The sequence below is a fragment of the Sminthopsis crassicaudata genome, chromosome X (assembly GCF_048593235.1).
Source record: "Sminthopsis crassicaudata isolate SCR6 chromosome X, ASM4859323v1, whole genome shotgun sequence".
Lineage (NCBI taxonomy): Eukaryota > Metazoa > Chordata > Mammalia > Dasyuromorphia > Dasyuridae > Sminthopsis > Sminthopsis crassicaudata.
Genome location: NC_133623.1, coordinates 81,499,522 through 81,516,473, shown reverse-complemented (window position 1 = coordinate 81,516,473; position 16,952 = coordinate 81,499,522). Strand labels below are relative to the sequence as shown.

General features: G+C 44.3%; 1 protein-coding gene and 2 non-coding genes across 4 annotated transcripts; all 3 read left to right on the top strand.

Moving 5' to 3' along the window:
• Window positions 1–580: 580 nt before the first annotated feature.
• On the top strand, window positions 581–14,975 carry DKC1 (dyskerin pseudouridine synthase 1). Of its 2 annotated transcripts, none has more exons than XM_074277775.1 (15): window positions 581–726; window positions 1,710–1,777; window positions 2,247–2,333; window positions 3,112–3,203; window positions 4,802–4,986; window positions 5,222–5,286; window positions 6,307–6,433; window positions 6,644–6,774; window positions 7,329–7,472; window positions 9,711–9,831; window positions 10,706–10,824; window positions 12,222–12,325; window positions 12,775–12,838; window positions 13,354–13,400; window positions 14,030–14,975. In XM_074277775.1, the coding sequence occupies exons 1-15, from the start codon at window positions 711–713 to the stop codon at window positions 14,076–14,078; spliced, it is 1,419 nt and encodes a 472-aa protein (XP_074133876.1). In that variant the 5' UTR covers window positions 581–710; the 3' UTR covers window positions 14,079–14,975. The 2 variants fall into 2 exon arrangements, with proteins under 2 accessions (XP_074133876.1, XP_074133875.1); XM_074277774.1 differs by having other exon boundaries at window positions 13,354–13,725.
• LOC141549275 (small nucleolar RNA SNORA36 family) lies at window positions 6,863–6,990 on the top strand. Its single transcript, XR_012484309.1, has one exon. It is a non-coding gene; the product is annotated as a small nucleolar RNA SNORA36 family (small nucleolar RNA).
• Window positions 12,572–12,703, top strand: LOC141549280 (small nucleolar RNA SNORA56). The gene has a single exon (XR_012484313.1). It is a non-coding gene; the product is annotated as a small nucleolar RNA SNORA56 (small nucleolar RNA).
• Window positions 14,976–16,952: the final 1,977 nt, after the last annotated feature.

Below are 16,952 nucleotides of genomic sequence, written 5' to 3'. Positions count from 1 at the left end.
ATGGGCTGGGGGCTGGCTTGGAGCATCGTGGCCCCAGAGGAAACGTCCCCTGCCCACGCAGAGCTGCTGCATCGGGCGGGAATTTTGACCGGCCCCGGCGGAGTGTGTGTGTGTGTGGGGGGAGGGGGGGCCTGCCCTTCCAGCCTGGAAGCCCGGGCCAGAGGCTAGCAGGACCAGAAGCCAGCCCTTCCAGACGCCGGACCAGCTCACTGGGCAGCTCACAAGAAAGTGAGCCGAGCCGGGAGGCCCGTTAGACTACACTAAACAGAGGCGCCGAGACGAGACGTGACCAGGCCAGGGGGATACTGGCCCGGGGTGGGACTGAGCGAGCAGGCGCGGTCTAGGTGGCGGAGTGGGGGAAGGGGCGGCTCGCGCTTCCGCGCAGTGGCTGCTGCATCTGAGCAAGAGCGAGCGCAGCGGTTGCGAGCCGCCTGTCAGTTTTGTCGGGCGCGCGCGCAGCGCCTCGCGCCCTACGAGCCCGCCTCTGCTCAGACAACCAATCAGAAGCGCGAATGCTGCTCCGAAGGCCCGCCTCCAGCCTCTGGCCAGCCGTCACGAGCCCTGAAACGTCACGCGTCAGCCAGACGTCAAAGGGGGACGGCTCTTGGCCCGCACTGCCTCTCGGGACTGAGGCGGGTTGCCTTCAGTTGTTTCTGTCGGCGCCCAGCTGCAGCACGCGGGTTGGAGCCCCGAATTGTGGCCCCCCCAACATGGCGGACAGCGGCGGTAAGAAAGGCCCGCGACGTTTCGGGACGGAAGGGGCCGTTGAGACCCCCTAGGTTTGGACGTCGTTGACGTCCGTACGGGAGCGGGTCGCGTAGGGCCGGGAGTGTAGAGGGGAGCTCGGGCGGATTGCCATCGGCCTGGGCAGGGCCTGATCTTGGAGCGGGGCAGGGCCGGGTTGGGCCGCGCCGCGAGCCTTCATGAGGGCCCGGGGCTTCCGCCTCCTCCTCCGCCTCCCGGACCCTGGTAGCTCCTCGGTGGCTCGGCTCGGCTCGGCTCACCCTGACAGTCAGCTGCTTGTGGCGCGCGGCCGTCCGGGGACTCGCGCCCCCGATAGCTGATGGATGAGCGATTGAAACTCTGTCCGGCTCGGGTAACAGGGAGAGGTGGCAGCTGCCTGCGATACATTTGGTTACTTTGTCACCGGCGGTAGCAGCTGGCGATTTCGGGGCCCTGGGCGGCGGGGCTGTCAGGCCGGCCGAGCGGAGGGGTCGGAAGGGGGCCTGCAGGCCCATCGGGGGAAAAGGACAGAGTTGGCAGTCCAGAAAGTTCCGGAGGGGTCTGCAGAGGCCCCTCGGGGGGCCACGTGACCAGGCCAGTCTGGGGAAGGGGTACCGGATGCGGAGGAGGGGCCCAGTAAGGCAGGCAGATGGAGGGGGGGCAGGTTAGTTGGGCAGTAGTAACGACCTGCCAGCTCCCCCCCAGAGCTACCCTTAGCAGTGGGGTACCCTGGGCGCCTCAGGAGGGGCTTTGGGTGTGCTGCTGCTGTCCCTGCTGCTGCTGGGACTTTTCCGTTAGAGCGGTGGAGACGGGAGCCGTTTCAGCCACGTGGTGGCTGGCCCCTGAGGGAAGGGAGCACGTGGGACTGGCCAGCCCCTTGGAACACTTCTGGTGTCCTTGGGAAGAAGCTTGATCTCGATCCACTAGGTCCAGCATACTCAATGCCTCAAGCTCATTGGGGTCTTTTTCTTTTCTTTTTTTTAAAGTTGTCCTTGTGTCAAAGAAGCACAAGAAAAAAAAGGAGCGCAAAATATTGGGAGACGAAGATATAGCTGTGAGTAGAAGATGCCTTTTCCTCGCCAGTATTTGTTTGCCATTTCTCGTTAGCATTTTGCCATATTTAGAGAATAAATAACAGAATGGTGTCCTCCATGTACAGGCTAGAGCTGGGTTAAGGAGCCAGTAACAGCCAGATTTAGATTGTAGTTACTCCTGGCTCAGTCAGGATTTCACGATCCAATTCACAAAATACTTTGCAAACTAAACAGTCCCCCTTCAGTTATTCTGCAATCCTTTCTCTGCAGTATTGGAACACACCTGATTAGAATATTTCTTGGGTTGTTTTTTTTTTTTTTTTTTTTTAACCTTTTGTTCCTCCTTGGTTCCACGTGCTATTTCTTAGAACTACAAGTCACCAGAAAAGGTTTAGGACCCTTTCCTTGTTCAGGCCCTTTTTGTTGTTCTGCCTGCACATAAAAAAGTTTAAATAGAAGTCATGATTGGACTTTTTTATCCTATCTTAGGAAATACAACATGAAGGGGAATTCTTCATCAAACCTGAATCTAAAGTAGTTCATTTGGACACATCTCAGTGGCCCTTACTGCTAAAGGTAAGGAATAGAAATGTTATCTCTCAAATAATTGCCTTTTTTCTCATGTAATTTTACATTGGTTTGTTTTAATTTATTGAATCAATCCTGTGCACAATCTAAACCAATTAGTTTTATAAACTGACTTCCTTTCCTGTGCATCTATATATTTTTAAAATTTGTCATGTCTTCTGTAAAACTTCACTGGTAGCTTTTTTTTTTTTCTCTTAAAACATTTTTAAGAGGCATTGTGTATTATATAATTTTAAAGTTGAGACATTGGATTTTTCTTTGTACTATAAGAATTCTCATCTCTTAGTTAGATTTTGTTCCTTGTGTTTTAAAGTTCATAAAGCCTGCCCAGAGAGGCTATGCCCATATCTGCATTTTCAGTGGAGGGCAACATAATTTTGACAAGCAACCTCTTAGGGTCAAATAGCACAGAATTATAGCAGCTATTTAAAGCATTTCATTTAAATTCTCTGATAGAGAAACTTTAAAATGGTGCCAATTAAGCTTGGAAATTGAAATCATATATTTAGATATGGTAGATACCATAATGCACAAGTAGAAATCTTGTATAAAATTTCTCAAACCAAATGAGGTCCGCAGCATCTGATATCTGCAATGTGACAGTTCAGAAAAAATGGTTCTGCTTAAGCCAATTTCTGGCTTTGTTTATTCATTGGATTTTCATTGTGAGACCAGTTTGCCTTACTGGGTCTAGAAAAGGGTCAGTCAAAAAATTGCGACTTTATTGTTGATTGAGTTTGATTTGTGTCCTGTCATCGCTTTTTAGAACTTTGATAAACTAAATGTAAGGACAACTCACTATACTCCCCTCCCTTCTGGATCTAACCCTCTCAAGAGAGAAATTACAGACTACATCAGGTAAGCCATTTTTGCTGGTAGTAACTTCATTACTCTTCAGTTCAAAGCTTCTATACACTATCTTCTATTAAAACCATTAAAGTATTTGAACATTTGAAACAATATCCTTCCTCTTTCAGTTGGGGAGGGAGAAAGATTGCTTTAACCCTTAACAGATGTCAGAGGGGAAGTTGGGAGGTAAAATCCTATTACCACAAAGGGCATGACTGAAATATGCTCATGAAAAGTTGCCTGTGGCACAACACCTGAATGATGGTGTCAAGGAATTCTGTTTAACCAGCAGGTACGACATTATTTCTCCAGTCTCTGATTGGGGATCAGCTGCTCAATAAATGTACCTGTTTTTTATGTGCTGTTTTCACTTCAGGAAGAGAGGGAGAGAGGGGAGCTGTGTGCAGTGAGAGCTTCACATCTCTTGTGCTTCCCACTGAACAGCAATTACCCTATGACAATTCTCATCTCTGTATACCTGAAACATTGTCAAACAAAACTCACCCATATACAACACAGAAAGGCCAGGAGGGGGAGGGGGAGGGGGATGAGGCACAATTCTGAAGTTAGGTTCATTGTCCTTGGACTCCTGGACTCCTGTCACCCAGCACCTAGGAAAGTGCTCTCCAAATGCCAGACCTTGTGAAGTCTAGTGGAATTGGTTATACTAAGATTTTCCTTGGATCGCCAAAGCAATGGAAGGCAAGCACCCACAGCAAGCCAATCGACAATGTGTGCATTCTGCAATGGTCATGCACAATGTGTGCATTCTACCAATGCAGAGATTGGTTAGAAATCGATCGGGCGACCGAAAACATAGCTTGTTGCTTGGTCCAGAATCAATCGTTGAATGCATCCTCTTGATTGTCGTCTGTTCTTGGCACTGTGTGTAAAATAATCTGTCCATCTCTATTCTTTTTTTTTTTTTTTTTTTTTTATTATAAATACATTTTTTGTACCAACGCCCATTAAGGATAATTGGGTAAAATCGGGAAGTTTGAAGAGACAAGAAAGCAAAAAGTGTTAATAACCGACTGACGATGAAACAAACCTTCATGAACCTAGTCCAAGTACCAAAACAGAAGAAACGAAAATATGACGATAGCTAGTCATCCTGACGTGCTGTTATGGTACCAAAATTTTAAAAAAATAGTTCTGTGATTTCTTTTGGCAAATTACAAAGGCATTTTCAAATAATGCAACGACTTCAGAAACAGTTTTTTAATGTGAAAATGTGATGAACTGAAACAGTCCCCCAAATACTGGCTTATGTAAGTAAAGGGGAATAGGAGAATTGGCCTAAAAGGTGAGCTCTGTCCCATCTGTTATTTCCAGTTATTGAAGAATTACTGTTAGAGTATCAATTTCTTGCCAAGTTATTATATTTTCAGAGCAATTTTATTCTTTTATTTTAAAATCCACATTCTCTTTGATGTCATTTAATCACAGGCATTTAAAATCATTTAGAGACATTTTAACTGGGGTGGGTAAAATTAAACGTAAGATGACCTTTTGGGTGGTAATCTTGGGGGGCCTTGGTGCCATGTTAGGAAAGGGGAAAGAGGTGGTATACTAATATCTTAATTATAAAAAAATTTTCATTCTAGGACAGGTTTCATTAACCTTGACAAACCCTCCAATCCCTCTTCCCATGAGGTAGTTGCGTGGATCCGGCGAATACTCCGTGTTGAGAAGACGGGCCACAGTGGTACTCTGGATCCGAAGGTGACTGGCTGTTTAATTGTATGCATAGAACGAGCTACCCGATTGGTCAAATCCCAGCAAAGTGCAGGTATGTTGGTTTGTTTTGAGGCTTTCTAATCAAGTGAAAAAAGGTGGGGCTTGGTTTAACCCCAGGCTTGAGGCCAACTCACAGAACTGCCACTTGAATTGTGTTTCCCTCAGCAGCTTTCTCTTCCGGGACCCTTGTACCGCCGGGAAAGAAGGTGCTCAGGTGTTTCACATGTCAGGCGGGCCCAGCCCAAAGGATTGGCCCATATCTCATCTCATTGTCCTTCTCTTTTCAGGCAAAGAGTATGTGGGAGTTATCCGACTGCACAATGCTATTGAAAGTGAGGTTCAGCTTTCCAGGGTAAGGCTCTGTTGGTATTAACTGCTGTCATTGGGAAATAGTGGGGCAGGTCCCTTTTTCTGAAATCAGAAGAATCGTGTGGCCTTCTGCTTAGGCTGTTGGCAACTCTCCTGAGCTTTGTATTTACTTTTGGTTTTCCTTCAGTAAAATGCAGCTTTCTCAAAGACAAGTGTCTATTGGGCCCAGTGCCTAATCGCCTCTTAGAGCTTGTCTTGATATTTCTGCAAGGGCATCAATAAAGTTTAGATTTTCATTCCTCTAGCTGTCTACTGTAACTTGAGTAATCTCGATGTTGCAGCTTTGTCTAACTTTCGCCAGCTACATTGTCTCTGGCAGTGCACACCCTCCATGGCCCCTGTGTAGTCCTGCTAAGGGCTGCTGGGGATTGTTTCAGATTATATTGGAGATTCTAGGCAGCAGGGCTCTTCTGGAGACATGGTTGTATGTAGTAGCAATTTGATTACTATTCTAAGGCTGTCCCGTCTTTGACTGTTTTTACTTAATGACATGCAGGCAAAAAGTGTAAAAAGCTGGCATTTAGCACATTTGTATCCAGTCTTACTATGTATTGTAGGTGAAGTAGAATTCTTTCCAGAAGAAGGGTGCTTTTTATTTGCTTTGCAAGTGACTTATTTCTTTGTCCCTTTATACTCTTCTCCCCTCTCCCCCATAATAAATGGAAATCATTCCTTCCCCCTCCCCCAATAGAAAATAGAAATAATAGGCATAGAAAATTTGTCATTAAACTCCTACTCTTAAAATTGTCGGGTGTGCTTAAGAACAAAAGTACTCCAAATGGATGTTATTGTTAAATGTCTGTGCGAGATCATCGAACACTATTTGAATTTTGGTGCTTCTCAAAATGTGATAAAGCTTAGAAAGGAGTTTACCCTTTTTCAAGGATGCTGCAAATGATAGTCTTTTGGATGAAACTTTTGGCCCCTGCCCCTTAAACTTTAAAGAATTTTCTATATTGTCTTGGATGGTGTATGCTATGCTTAAAATGTGTTTCCTTTTTAGGCACTGGAAACTTTGACAGGCGCTCTGTTCCAGCGACCACCTCTTATCGCTGCTGTCAAGCGACAACTCCGAGTACGAACTATCTATGAGAGCAAAATGTTAGAATATGATCCTGAAAAAAGACTAGGTAAATCAGATATCACTATGCTTTTAAAAAATGATTAGCAGTATAACCATATGGGCCACATCATTCCTTGGAATCTCTTATTGGAAATTCTCTGGTTTCCAGTTGGCATTTAGAAATAATAGGAAAAGCCACAGGTGTCTGCATATGGTACAAAGATGATCTCCAAGCACATTGGATTATGGGCTTTTAAAAGTCTCATCTCTGTATTAGGTATCTTCTGGGTGAGCTGTGAGGCTGGAACATACATTCGAACATTATGTGTCCATGTTGGCTTGTTACTTGGAGTCGGAGGCCAGATGCAGGAGCTTCGCCGGATCCGCTCTGGCGTTATGGGGGAGAAGGTATGATTGAAATGTTACAGAGAAATCTTATTTCTTCCAGATTTTGGACAGGACTGTTCATCAGTCCCCATTTACCGAGGTTTTAAATATCCAAAGTGTTGAGTTCAGCACAGGGATTCTCCCCTGTTCTGTTAATTAACTTTGGAACATTAAAGTGGCAGGGGGAAATGAGGATGGAAAAGTTCTTCTGTCCTTTTTGTCACCCAGCCTACAATCTGCTCCTGGTAGAGTGCCTGTGGTGATAGTCCAGGGCCCAGGTCGAGCTGGGACTTTGGTTTCAGCGCATACTCTGGGATGCTTTGGCTATGGATTTGTGCTGTTTTACAATATATGTAGGTAAGTATTTTAAAGTTTTCAAAAAAGACATTCTTGTCTTTGAGATAATTGCTTAAAAGAATTTAGTGGGTTGTGAGATGGTAGCAAAGCAAGTTGTGTAAGTTTTGAAGGGTTCTTTCTAGGTGGTAAGCACCTTGTGCCTGTGGTACGAGGAGCAAGCAGTTCAGAACGATGGGGTGAGGCACAGCACATGTTTATTGTCACCTTATTCCTTGCAGGACCACATGGTGACTATGCATGATGTGTTAGATGCTCAGTGGCAGTATGACAATTACAAGGATGAGGGTTACCTTCGTCGGGTTATTTATCCTCTGGAGAAGCTGCTGACATCCCACAAGCGGTTGGTCATGAAGGACAGTGCGGTATGTTCCACTTCTTCTCACTGAATCTGGTTAGGACTGCTGAGCCCCTATAGACATGCCAGACACACCTCCCATAGGATGGATTTGGGAGGGAAAAACTAGGGAAGGAGGAAAGGCTTGAAGTCTAGTAGAAAAAGAGGCAGAAAGCTATGAGCCCCTCCAGCTCTCTAACCTTCAGAAGAAACTGATTAAGCTTCTTTGCAAGTCCCATCTTTAGGAATGTTCCATTTCAGAGGGCATCTTTTCTTGTGACCCCTATCTGACCAGTGGGTTGCTCCCCACTTCCTTCTGTACCTCTCACTCGCCAGCCAGCCAGAACCAGCTTTAGTTCCTATCTAAATGGAAGCAGCAGGACCTGGAACTGTTGTGATTTCATTCATCTGGCAGCTCCTTCTCTACCTAGAAAGAGGGGCGGGGATGGGTTTGAATATCTCGATTCCCAGCTTCCTTCAGGTACTTAGTGGTTGTCTAGACTTTTTCCATCAGGCCCCTTTTGCCAAAGAAATGTTCACTTAACCTTGGGCATCTAGGTACATAAAATATGTATGTAAATCAAACACTACTGATAAATCATAATTTTGCCACCACATCCAGTTACAGTACACCTGTGGGGTCAGGAACCACAGATTGAGAAGCTAATGCGTAGACAAGCACTTTACCTGTTAGCCTAATTCCCCTCATCTATAAGAGATAACTTCTACTTCAAAAGGTGTGTGTGAGGATCAAATGTATGTAAAGTGCTTTGTAAACAAAAAGAGATAGGTATAAATGTTCTGTTCTGTTGGAACATTGACCAGAGGTCTCAGGAATGCCCTGAGGATGAGTAGAGAGAGGACATGTTCTGGGACACATTCTGGAAGACTATTAGGGCAGAGTGGTTGAATGAGAACTTTGGGTGGAACTTGCTCAGTCAAGTGCTTAAAAATATCATAACACTACTGAGGGGTCACATTTGATATCTTCCAGTGATGGGGCAGGGGCAGTGTCTCTGCCTTTTGGGGGCTTCTGAGTTCACTTATCTTTAGCTGAAGCCACACTTGACTGCTACAACTTCTCAATTAGAAGGCCCTGGAAGCTGAGAAACCTAAAACTTAGGTTTAGTGTTAGAAGAGAGCTTGGAGGACAAGTTCAAAGTGATTCTGTAATTCAGGGTCACGGGCTGTTCTTCAATTCTTCCCATGAAGCAAGTCTGGAAGAAGATTGCTGTTCCAGAAGCAATGGGGCCCCTAGGTGGGAGTCTGGAGTTTTTAACCTGCCACTGAGAACTTTGGGCAAACCTCCCCCACAATTTGATCATAGGATACAGTAGTAGATCGTAAGGGATTTTAGTTGTTGACTGGTTCCTTAGCTAACAGGGGACGTAAGTCTAATTGATAGAGAGTGCAGTAGTAGAGGGAAATCTACTCCTGGGTTTGAGGGTGAGGGTCCTGGGCCTAGTCACTTAATAAGGATGTGGAAGTGTGGGTGATCTTGGGTTTTGAGCTTTAGTCTCTTCCCCTGTAAAACAAGGCAGCTAATTTATAAATGTCAGGCATTAGGACATTGAACTAAACCCCAAATGAAGGGCTAGAGTTGGAGATAAAAGTTGTGGCTGTCTTATTGGGGAGGGGTATTGAGGAAAAAGAAAACAGCGTCAGATCTGTTTGGAAGAAAGCTATGTGGGAGGGTTGAGGTTTAGGAAGAAAATGTCCAGATCTACAGGCAAAAGCCCTTTAGATACCTAAGGGCTAGGCAAACTAGACACCCTCAGGCCATAAATTTTGGTAGCTGGGTACATCTGGTCTAACTTGTTGAGGAAGTTCCTGCTACCCATGAACAACCTAATTGTAACTCAGAGGAGGCAGTAACATGGCCCAGGTGACACTGAGCTCCTCAGACCGACAACCCCTGAGGCTTGATTGACTGCATGGATGGAGCTGTAGTGCAGAAGCAAATGATCATAAAGTACTGCTGATCTTGGGATAGTTCCCCAGGTGTAGTAGAGAGATCTCCACATTCAGGAAAAACAAGCTGGCCTCAGAGCCAGTGTCAACTGACTGACCGTGTCTGGGGGAAACCCCTAAGACTGATGTAATGATGTGCGTTGGTAGGAAATACAATCCAGAGGAAAAACCAAAGCAACATTTTGTCCCAAAGTTTGGGAGGAACTGAGTTTTTTTCATCTTTTAATCCAATTTTTTAATAATTTTTATTAATTGGATTTTATTAATCCAATAATTTTTAATAATTTTAATCCAGGTTAATGCAATCTGTTATGGAGCAAAGATCATGCTTCCTGGAGTTCTTCGATATGAAGATGGCATTGAAGTCAATCAAGAGGTTGTGGTCATCACTACCAAAGGAGAAGCAATCTGTGTGGGTAAGAACTTGGGCACTACGTTCAGTGGTCCCCAGGAAACTGCACGTGTGCACTAAAAACCAGATTTCAGTTCCAGTAAACATTCCCTTTATGTTGGTGGAGTCTAACCAAAGCAAAGGTTTGAAAGCTTATAGCACTTTTGATGAGCTGGTTTTCCCTTTCCGCTTAAGCCATTGAGGAACAGCCCTCAGTGGCTGCCCCTCTCCAACTCTTGAGCAGACTCCATTCATTGGAATGATTTGGGGAGAGTTAAATTCTTGGTCGAAAGAGTCTCTAGTCAGACTCCTTGGCTAAAGAGCCCCGATGCTAGAGAAAGCATTTGTCTTAGGGCATACAGGTTATTGGGTGGTTTCCCATTCTCATTGGTGCACTAGGCCCCCTAGAGCACTTGAGCTCTGTTGTGGTTTTTATTCTGTCCCGTGTAGCCTCCATGCTCCTCATCTTATTCTGGGTTCTTGCTTTGTATGTTTGGGGGGGGGTTGGGAGGCAGGGCCCTGTTTGTAGGAAAAGAATGGTGTCAGCACAGGTGGTCCTCAATAGTTTGAGGTTTCAGTTACAGAAGAAAGATGGAAATCTCATTACAGTTGAGATGCCAGTGGAAGATGATCTTCCTTGACAGTGTACACATTTGTGGTCATTTGACTAGAAAAGGAGGATCATCGGAGGGTTTGCCTCTGAATATGTGCTCTGCAGGGCTGTGGAGTGTGTGAATACCTCAGAAGTCTGATTTATCTATTCCTAAGAAAGTGATAGAGAAGACGATGACAAAGATTAAAAAAAAAAAACCCATCCAAAAACCGATTTGGACTTCTGTATGTCTGTCTGGTGTGTGTTCCCCCTGCCTTTTATTCTCATTGACTTCTTCTCTGTGCAGCTATTGCCTTGATGACTACAGCAGTGATTTCTACCTGTGACCACGGTATAGTGGCCAAGATTAAGAGAGTGATCATGGAGAGAGACACTTACCCTCGGAAATGGGGGCTGGGCCCAAAGGTGAGTTGAATCCCTTAGTGAACTTGCAGCTATATTAATTCCTTTGATGGCAAGGTTTGAAAAATACTGTAAATTTCTTTGGGAAAGCATTACAGTGCACAACATGGCAGCGGTAGAGACTCTGAAAGTTCTACTTCATGACCACCCAGCCTTTTGTAGGAGAAAGATTGGCCCCATGTTTCTTTCACTTTTAATTCCCTGTTTTTTTTCTGTTGTGGGAATGAGACTGAATGAAGGGTAGTTTGCAGTTTGATACCTACTGAGCAGGACAACAAAATTGTAAGGAAGTTAATGCTGTCCATAGCTACAGGGCTCCCTTATTGAAGGGAAAGAGGAACTGTGACGTCTCTGGCTACAGAGCCAATTGTTACCGTTGCCAGAATCTGCTGCCACAAGGGTAGAAATCCTTTGCATTTTATGCATACAAAGGCAACACAGAACCAATTAAAATTTGAAATTAAAATCTTTTGGTTCCATTTGTATTTGAAGTGCCTCCATTTTCTTGGCAGTCACTACTTAGTAATGACTTAGATGCACTTTCAGAATAAGATCTGCCAAATCTGCTGGCAAATTATCTTGATGCTGGAGAAAAATGAATGCTGCCATTCAGAATTCTGCATCTTCAGTCTCTCCCGTCTCCTGTTGTGCCCATCTTCACAAAGCCTGTACTCAATCTTTCCATCTTGTCTGCTCTTTGTGGATAGACTCCTTGCAGAAGGTGGTTTACAATAGTTGAGGTCTTTTCCTCCTCTCTTCTCCACCTTCCAACCATGTCACCATCTCACCCAAATTGCTTGCTCCAAAGTTACCACTGATGTTTTAATTGCCAAATCCAGTGGCCTTTTCCTTAGGTAAGTGGCCTTACCTTCTTGATCAGGCAATCCTGAACTACCATAATAACCACTGGTCAGCCTGCCTCTAGCCTTCATCAGTTCCCTGAAGCACACCTTGTGATCAAGAGGCTTCCTTTTGTCTTAAGGCTCTAGGAAGCTCTGCTTGTCATTCAAAGTCCTTCCTATCCCCGTGCCCCTCCTCCTCACCCTTGCCAATTTTACATTTTATGTCCCAGTTGGTGACACTGGCCTCCTGGTTGTTTCACAAACAAGACCCTACATCTCTTGGCTCTGGGCATTCTGTCCAGCTCTCCCACTTTTCTTTCAAAAGATATAGTATTTTGTGCCAGGACGTCTGCCATTAGTTCTGTGACAACCTCTTGCCCTGTTTTCTACCTGTGAAAGCAGGGTGGTGCCGCCTGCCCTGTTGCTTTCAGATTCGAAGGAGATGAAATCTCTAAAATGCTAATAGTTCCGATTTGTGAAATTCACATAATATTGGCTACACTTAAACAGTGCAGAATTGGTTGTTATTTAATAAAAATTGACTTTTTTGTTCATGAGGCAAGTCAAAAGAAGATGATGATCAAGCAAGGTCTTCTGGACAAGCACGGAAAGCCCAATGATAGCACACCTACAGCTTGGAAGGCCGACTACGTGGACTACAGGTGACTGGAGCAGCCTTTGGTCCCTGGGGGGGGGGGGCAGGCTTGCAGCAAGGTGGAAGCATTGTCTACACAGCACAGGGGAACCCGGGTGACTAATATACTAAGTCACAAAGTAGAGGTCGCAGATAGAAATGGGCAAATGAAACCATTGAAGCTGAGTGAAATGGTTTCCCTTGACTTGGTTCATGGGCACGATGATTGAAGGGCAATGTGGGGAGACAGGCTGGAGTCTTTGAGTTAACCATAAAGCAGACAGTTATCCCTTTTTAGTCTTGCTCTTGTGGCTTTAGAGGGAGTCAGTCTGCAAAATGAAATGGTGAGCTGCTTCTGTTCAGCATCAAGTGTGTTTGATGGTGACTTCAGCTTTGCCAAACATCACCAGATACTCAAGGACTTCAGTACTTGTAATACTGACATTTTACTGAAAATGACTTCCTCCTTTCTTTCAGTGTAACTGTGAAGAAAGAACCAGGTGTTGTAGTTGAACCCCTGAAGACAGACAAGACAAGAAAGGTGACTAAGCTGTTCCTTCCTAGCTGTTTAGTGGGTACACTTGGGAAGTGCACCAGGGTGTCCATGCCCCAATTTCTAAGTTAAGGGTGTGGGTTGTGCTCTAGCAATGGGGTGGGGCTTATCAAGTTCCAAGAAAGCGGACATGAAGTGTCAGATCAGCTGTCATTCCCAGAGCAAGAGCCTAAACAGGAAGGCTCTGTGTATCTCTGTGACGCATTTCAGGAATCAGGGTCAAGATTAGATAGGCAAGAGCCACAGGAAGCAGAGTATTTTGGACTTGGATGAACAGTGGGTTTGTTCCCAGAAGTTGCTGAGCAATGCACATTTGAAGAATGACAATTAACATTGGGCATAGCTTGATAGGAAGCTCAAGAAAACGCTGTGGGTCTAAAGTGTTGTGGACGTTTTTCCTTGTTGGCTTTCTTTTGGTTAATTCTTTCAACTTGTTTTTCCTGATCCTTGCTCTAAGTTTACCATTTTCCTTATTGAGTTTAACATTTTTGTTTTTAAAATAGCGGAAACGAGAAGGGGACAGTGAAGAGGAAGCCGATGTTGCTCCTGGGTACAGTGATTATAGTGATTATGGGGATTATGGGGAAGAGAATGGCGAAGAGGATGAAGAAAGCAGTGAGGAGGATGCAAGTGGTGAAGTGCAGGAAGAGGAAGAAGAGGAGGAGGAGGAGGAGAAAGTAGTAGGAATAGATAGTGATGGAGGAGGTGTTGAAGAGGAAGATGATGGTGACGAAGTTGCAGCAGGTGATGATGAAGATGAAGAAAGTGAAGCCTTTACTCCTCAACTGGAAGTCAGCAAAAAAGGGAAGAAGAAGAAAAACAAAAAAGAGAAAAAGGCTAAAGTTGAAGTAGAGAGTAGCAAATCAAAGGAATCGGTATGTATTCTAGATAAATGAGGCTTACTTGGTTATCACTTAAAGGGAATCCTCCTGGTTTTCGAAAGGAAATGCTGTTATATAGGTACTGGGGAAGACTGGCATGGTCAAGTCAGCAAGTATACATTCAATATGTTGCCAGCAGGCTTTCTTTTTTTGACCCAGTTACATTGTCCTAATATTGAAGTGATGAGCACATCACGTCAACGCTGACTAGTTCTTTTGGCATTCAGTGAGTGGGCATTGCCACTAAAAAATGTCCAATGTTCATTATGTAACCAGCTTGACTCTCTTGACCTTTTAGGCCACGGAGAGCACCAAGAAGAAGAAGAAAAAGAAGAAAGCCAGACTAACGAGTGAAGATTCCGACTAGTGAGCATCCATTATGGGGGACATGATGGAAGCCTTCTCTCCACAACTCTCCACAACTGTTTGGGAGGAAGAGTGGCCAGTGGCTACCGTTGACCCCGCTACTTGGAATATACTTCCTGTATATCTTCTGTGGTGTGGGGATAGAGTAATCCCATCTTGTCCTGTTTTAAGGATATTGGCAAGGGCATGGGTGAGAAATATATGCAAAACTGCCCATCAGCAGTAGCAGATTCTGTACTATAGCTTACATTTAGAGCAACAGGTGGCCATGCTATCCACATATACCACCTAGTAGCTGTATGCAGCTGTTTTTAATTTGCTCATTTTATCTGTTTTACATCATGGATCGAGGGTGTTGACCTGTTTCTTTCTTCCTTTCTTCCTTTGCTGAAAAGTTTATAAAACATTTTTATGTTTTGCACAGGACAGAAGCCCCCATTGCTAGTGGAGGTTAGCTGTAGTGTGGTCATGTCTAAAGAGGGCCCCAAAACAGCTTCTCAGACTCCCTGTCTGAGTCACTTTGTCCCCTCCAAACACATCTCCTGGCATGGAATGTGCTTCTTCCCGCAATACGATAGCTTGTGTGTTGGTGAGCCTCTGAAGAAGAGGGCTCTTGGAATTGTTTCAAGTTCCCAATCTTCTGAGCCACCTTAGATGGAGATGGGTGTTTGCAATGGAGCCATCCGTCCTATATATACATATGTGTGTATCTCACACACACACACACACACACAAAGTGATTCTGCACCCATCCTCCCTCCCACTCATTTAGTTCAGAGACGGGGGTAAAACAACTAAATGGCTGTAGGGGAGGAGAAAAGTTGTAATTTTTATTTGCTTTTTATTCAAAATAATAAAACATAAGAATTAGTTTTTAAGGATTCTTGTCTTTTTTTGGGGGAGGCTGAAGTTCTAGCTTGTCTGGGGAACTAGTTTCCTTGACTAAGTTTTATATATTTTTATATATACTTAATATTTATCATTATATAATTTCTTTCACCTGAGGAAATCCTCCCCCAATGACTTCATCATGACACGACATCATGGTCGAATATAACAAAGTAATAGTAGTACTATTATAATATTAATAGTACTATTATATACAAAGTATGCTCTGTTGTAATATTACAATGTGTAATAATAGTACAATAATAGTAAATACAAAGTACAATACTTTATACTATTGTAATGGTAGTATAAATATAGTATATACAAAGTATACAATATAGTATAATGGCACTCCAGCCTTCAAGCTGGAAATATAGAGTAATAATAATATAAATATATAGCATAGTGTATAGAGTGTAATAATATAAGTATATATATGCATATGCAAACTGGAAGGTATTGAATGGGTACAGAAACCGATACCCAGGGCACAGACCTTGAAGTCAGGACCTGAGTTCAAATTCTTAAGGTTCCCATTAAAATTGAGCAGGGTGGGCACGTTAAAAACCAACTTTCTTAAAACGACCTTGACCCCAAACTAGACCCTCAAGACCTGCAGTTGTAATCCTTAATTACAGCCAGACATTATGCATCATTGAGTGATTCTGGTCTTCAAATTCTCTGCTGAAAAAGACTTAAAAGAGGCTGGAGAAAGGAAATTTTGAAAGTGATTTTAAGGAACATGTTGAAATGAGGAAATTTAGGACAATTGGAAGAGGTAAAATACATACAGTGAGTATGGCTCAGGATGGGAAGGGAAAGAGCTGAAAAAGTTGATCAGAAAAGAAAATGGCTTACAGTTGCTAAGAAACTATTAAGCTGAAAAGGCCACAGCTTCCAGGGGATATTTTTCCCAAGAGTTCTTTGGGAAAAAAAGACGAAGTCTCAATTAGCATAGTTTTGCACTGACATAAATTGAGTGTAATGACAGCTTCAGTATCTGCTGAGAAAAGCCCTTGCATGAATGAGTTGGGAACAAGAAATTTGAGTGTGCTGTTTGAATCTCTCCCATAGTCTTTCCCCAACTCCACTCCCAAGTGAGGAAGGGACAATAAAAGTATTTCTAAGACAGAAGTGGGGCTAATGGGGGAGGGGGAGTACCTGGGATGGAGGAGGGGAAACTGCATTGGCCAGAAGTGGGAAGAATGGGAGAGTGCAGAGGAAGTAGGAAGTAAGGAGAGCTTCAAGGAATGCTGAGTTAGAGGCATTTTTAAAAAGTTTCACATAATCAAACAACTCGAGTCAGATTCTGAACTTGGTAAAAACTTTCCTCAGTCGTTCTCAACTCCACCTCACCTAAAGAACCAAGTTTGGATGCAGATGTCACCAAAAACAGGTAGCTGGGTGGGTAGAGTGCTGGGTTGGGGGTCAATAAGAGGAGTTCCAGCCTCCCACTTCCTAGCTTTGTGATTGTGGGCAGGTCAATTTACCTGGGCTTGCCTAATTTCCTCATCTGTCAAGTGAGCTGGAGAAGAAAATGGCAAACTGCTCCAGTGTCTGCCAAGAAAACCCCATGAACGCAGAATTGGGCACAAGGAGGTGGGCCAGCAGGAACGAACACCTACTGGTCCTGCTCTGAGAAAGTCATCTAGTCATGTCTAATGTCAAAGTGATTTTCTCTGTGGATAGTCACTAGATGCTGTGAGAAAGGTAGGCTTTGAACTCCAACCAGGGGATTTTATTTTTCATTCTGGAGGTGATAGGGAGCCACTGCAGTTTGAGTAGGGAGGTAACATGATGCCACTTTGGTGTCTGGAGGGCAGTAACGAGAGCCTGTACTAGAGTGCCACAGGAAAGAAGTATTGGTGAAAGTAAAGTTGCCAGGCCTTGTCCCCTTGTCCTTTGCCCCCCACTTGGGGAGGGGAGCGTGAGGAGTTCAGGATGACTCTTAGATTGGAAGGGGGGAA

Bases quoted from the DNA above. Each gene is read 5' to 3' on its own strand.
- DKC1 (XM_074277774.1), top strand. The intron at 2,334-3,111 runs GTAAGGAATAGA...ATCGCTTTTTAG, and splicing joins AGTGGCCCTTACTGCTAAAG to AACTTTGATAAACTAAATGT. The intron at 9,832-10,705 runs GTAAGAACTTGG...TTCTCTGTGCAG, and splicing joins AGGAGAAGCAATCTGTGTGG to CTATTGCCTTGATGACTACA.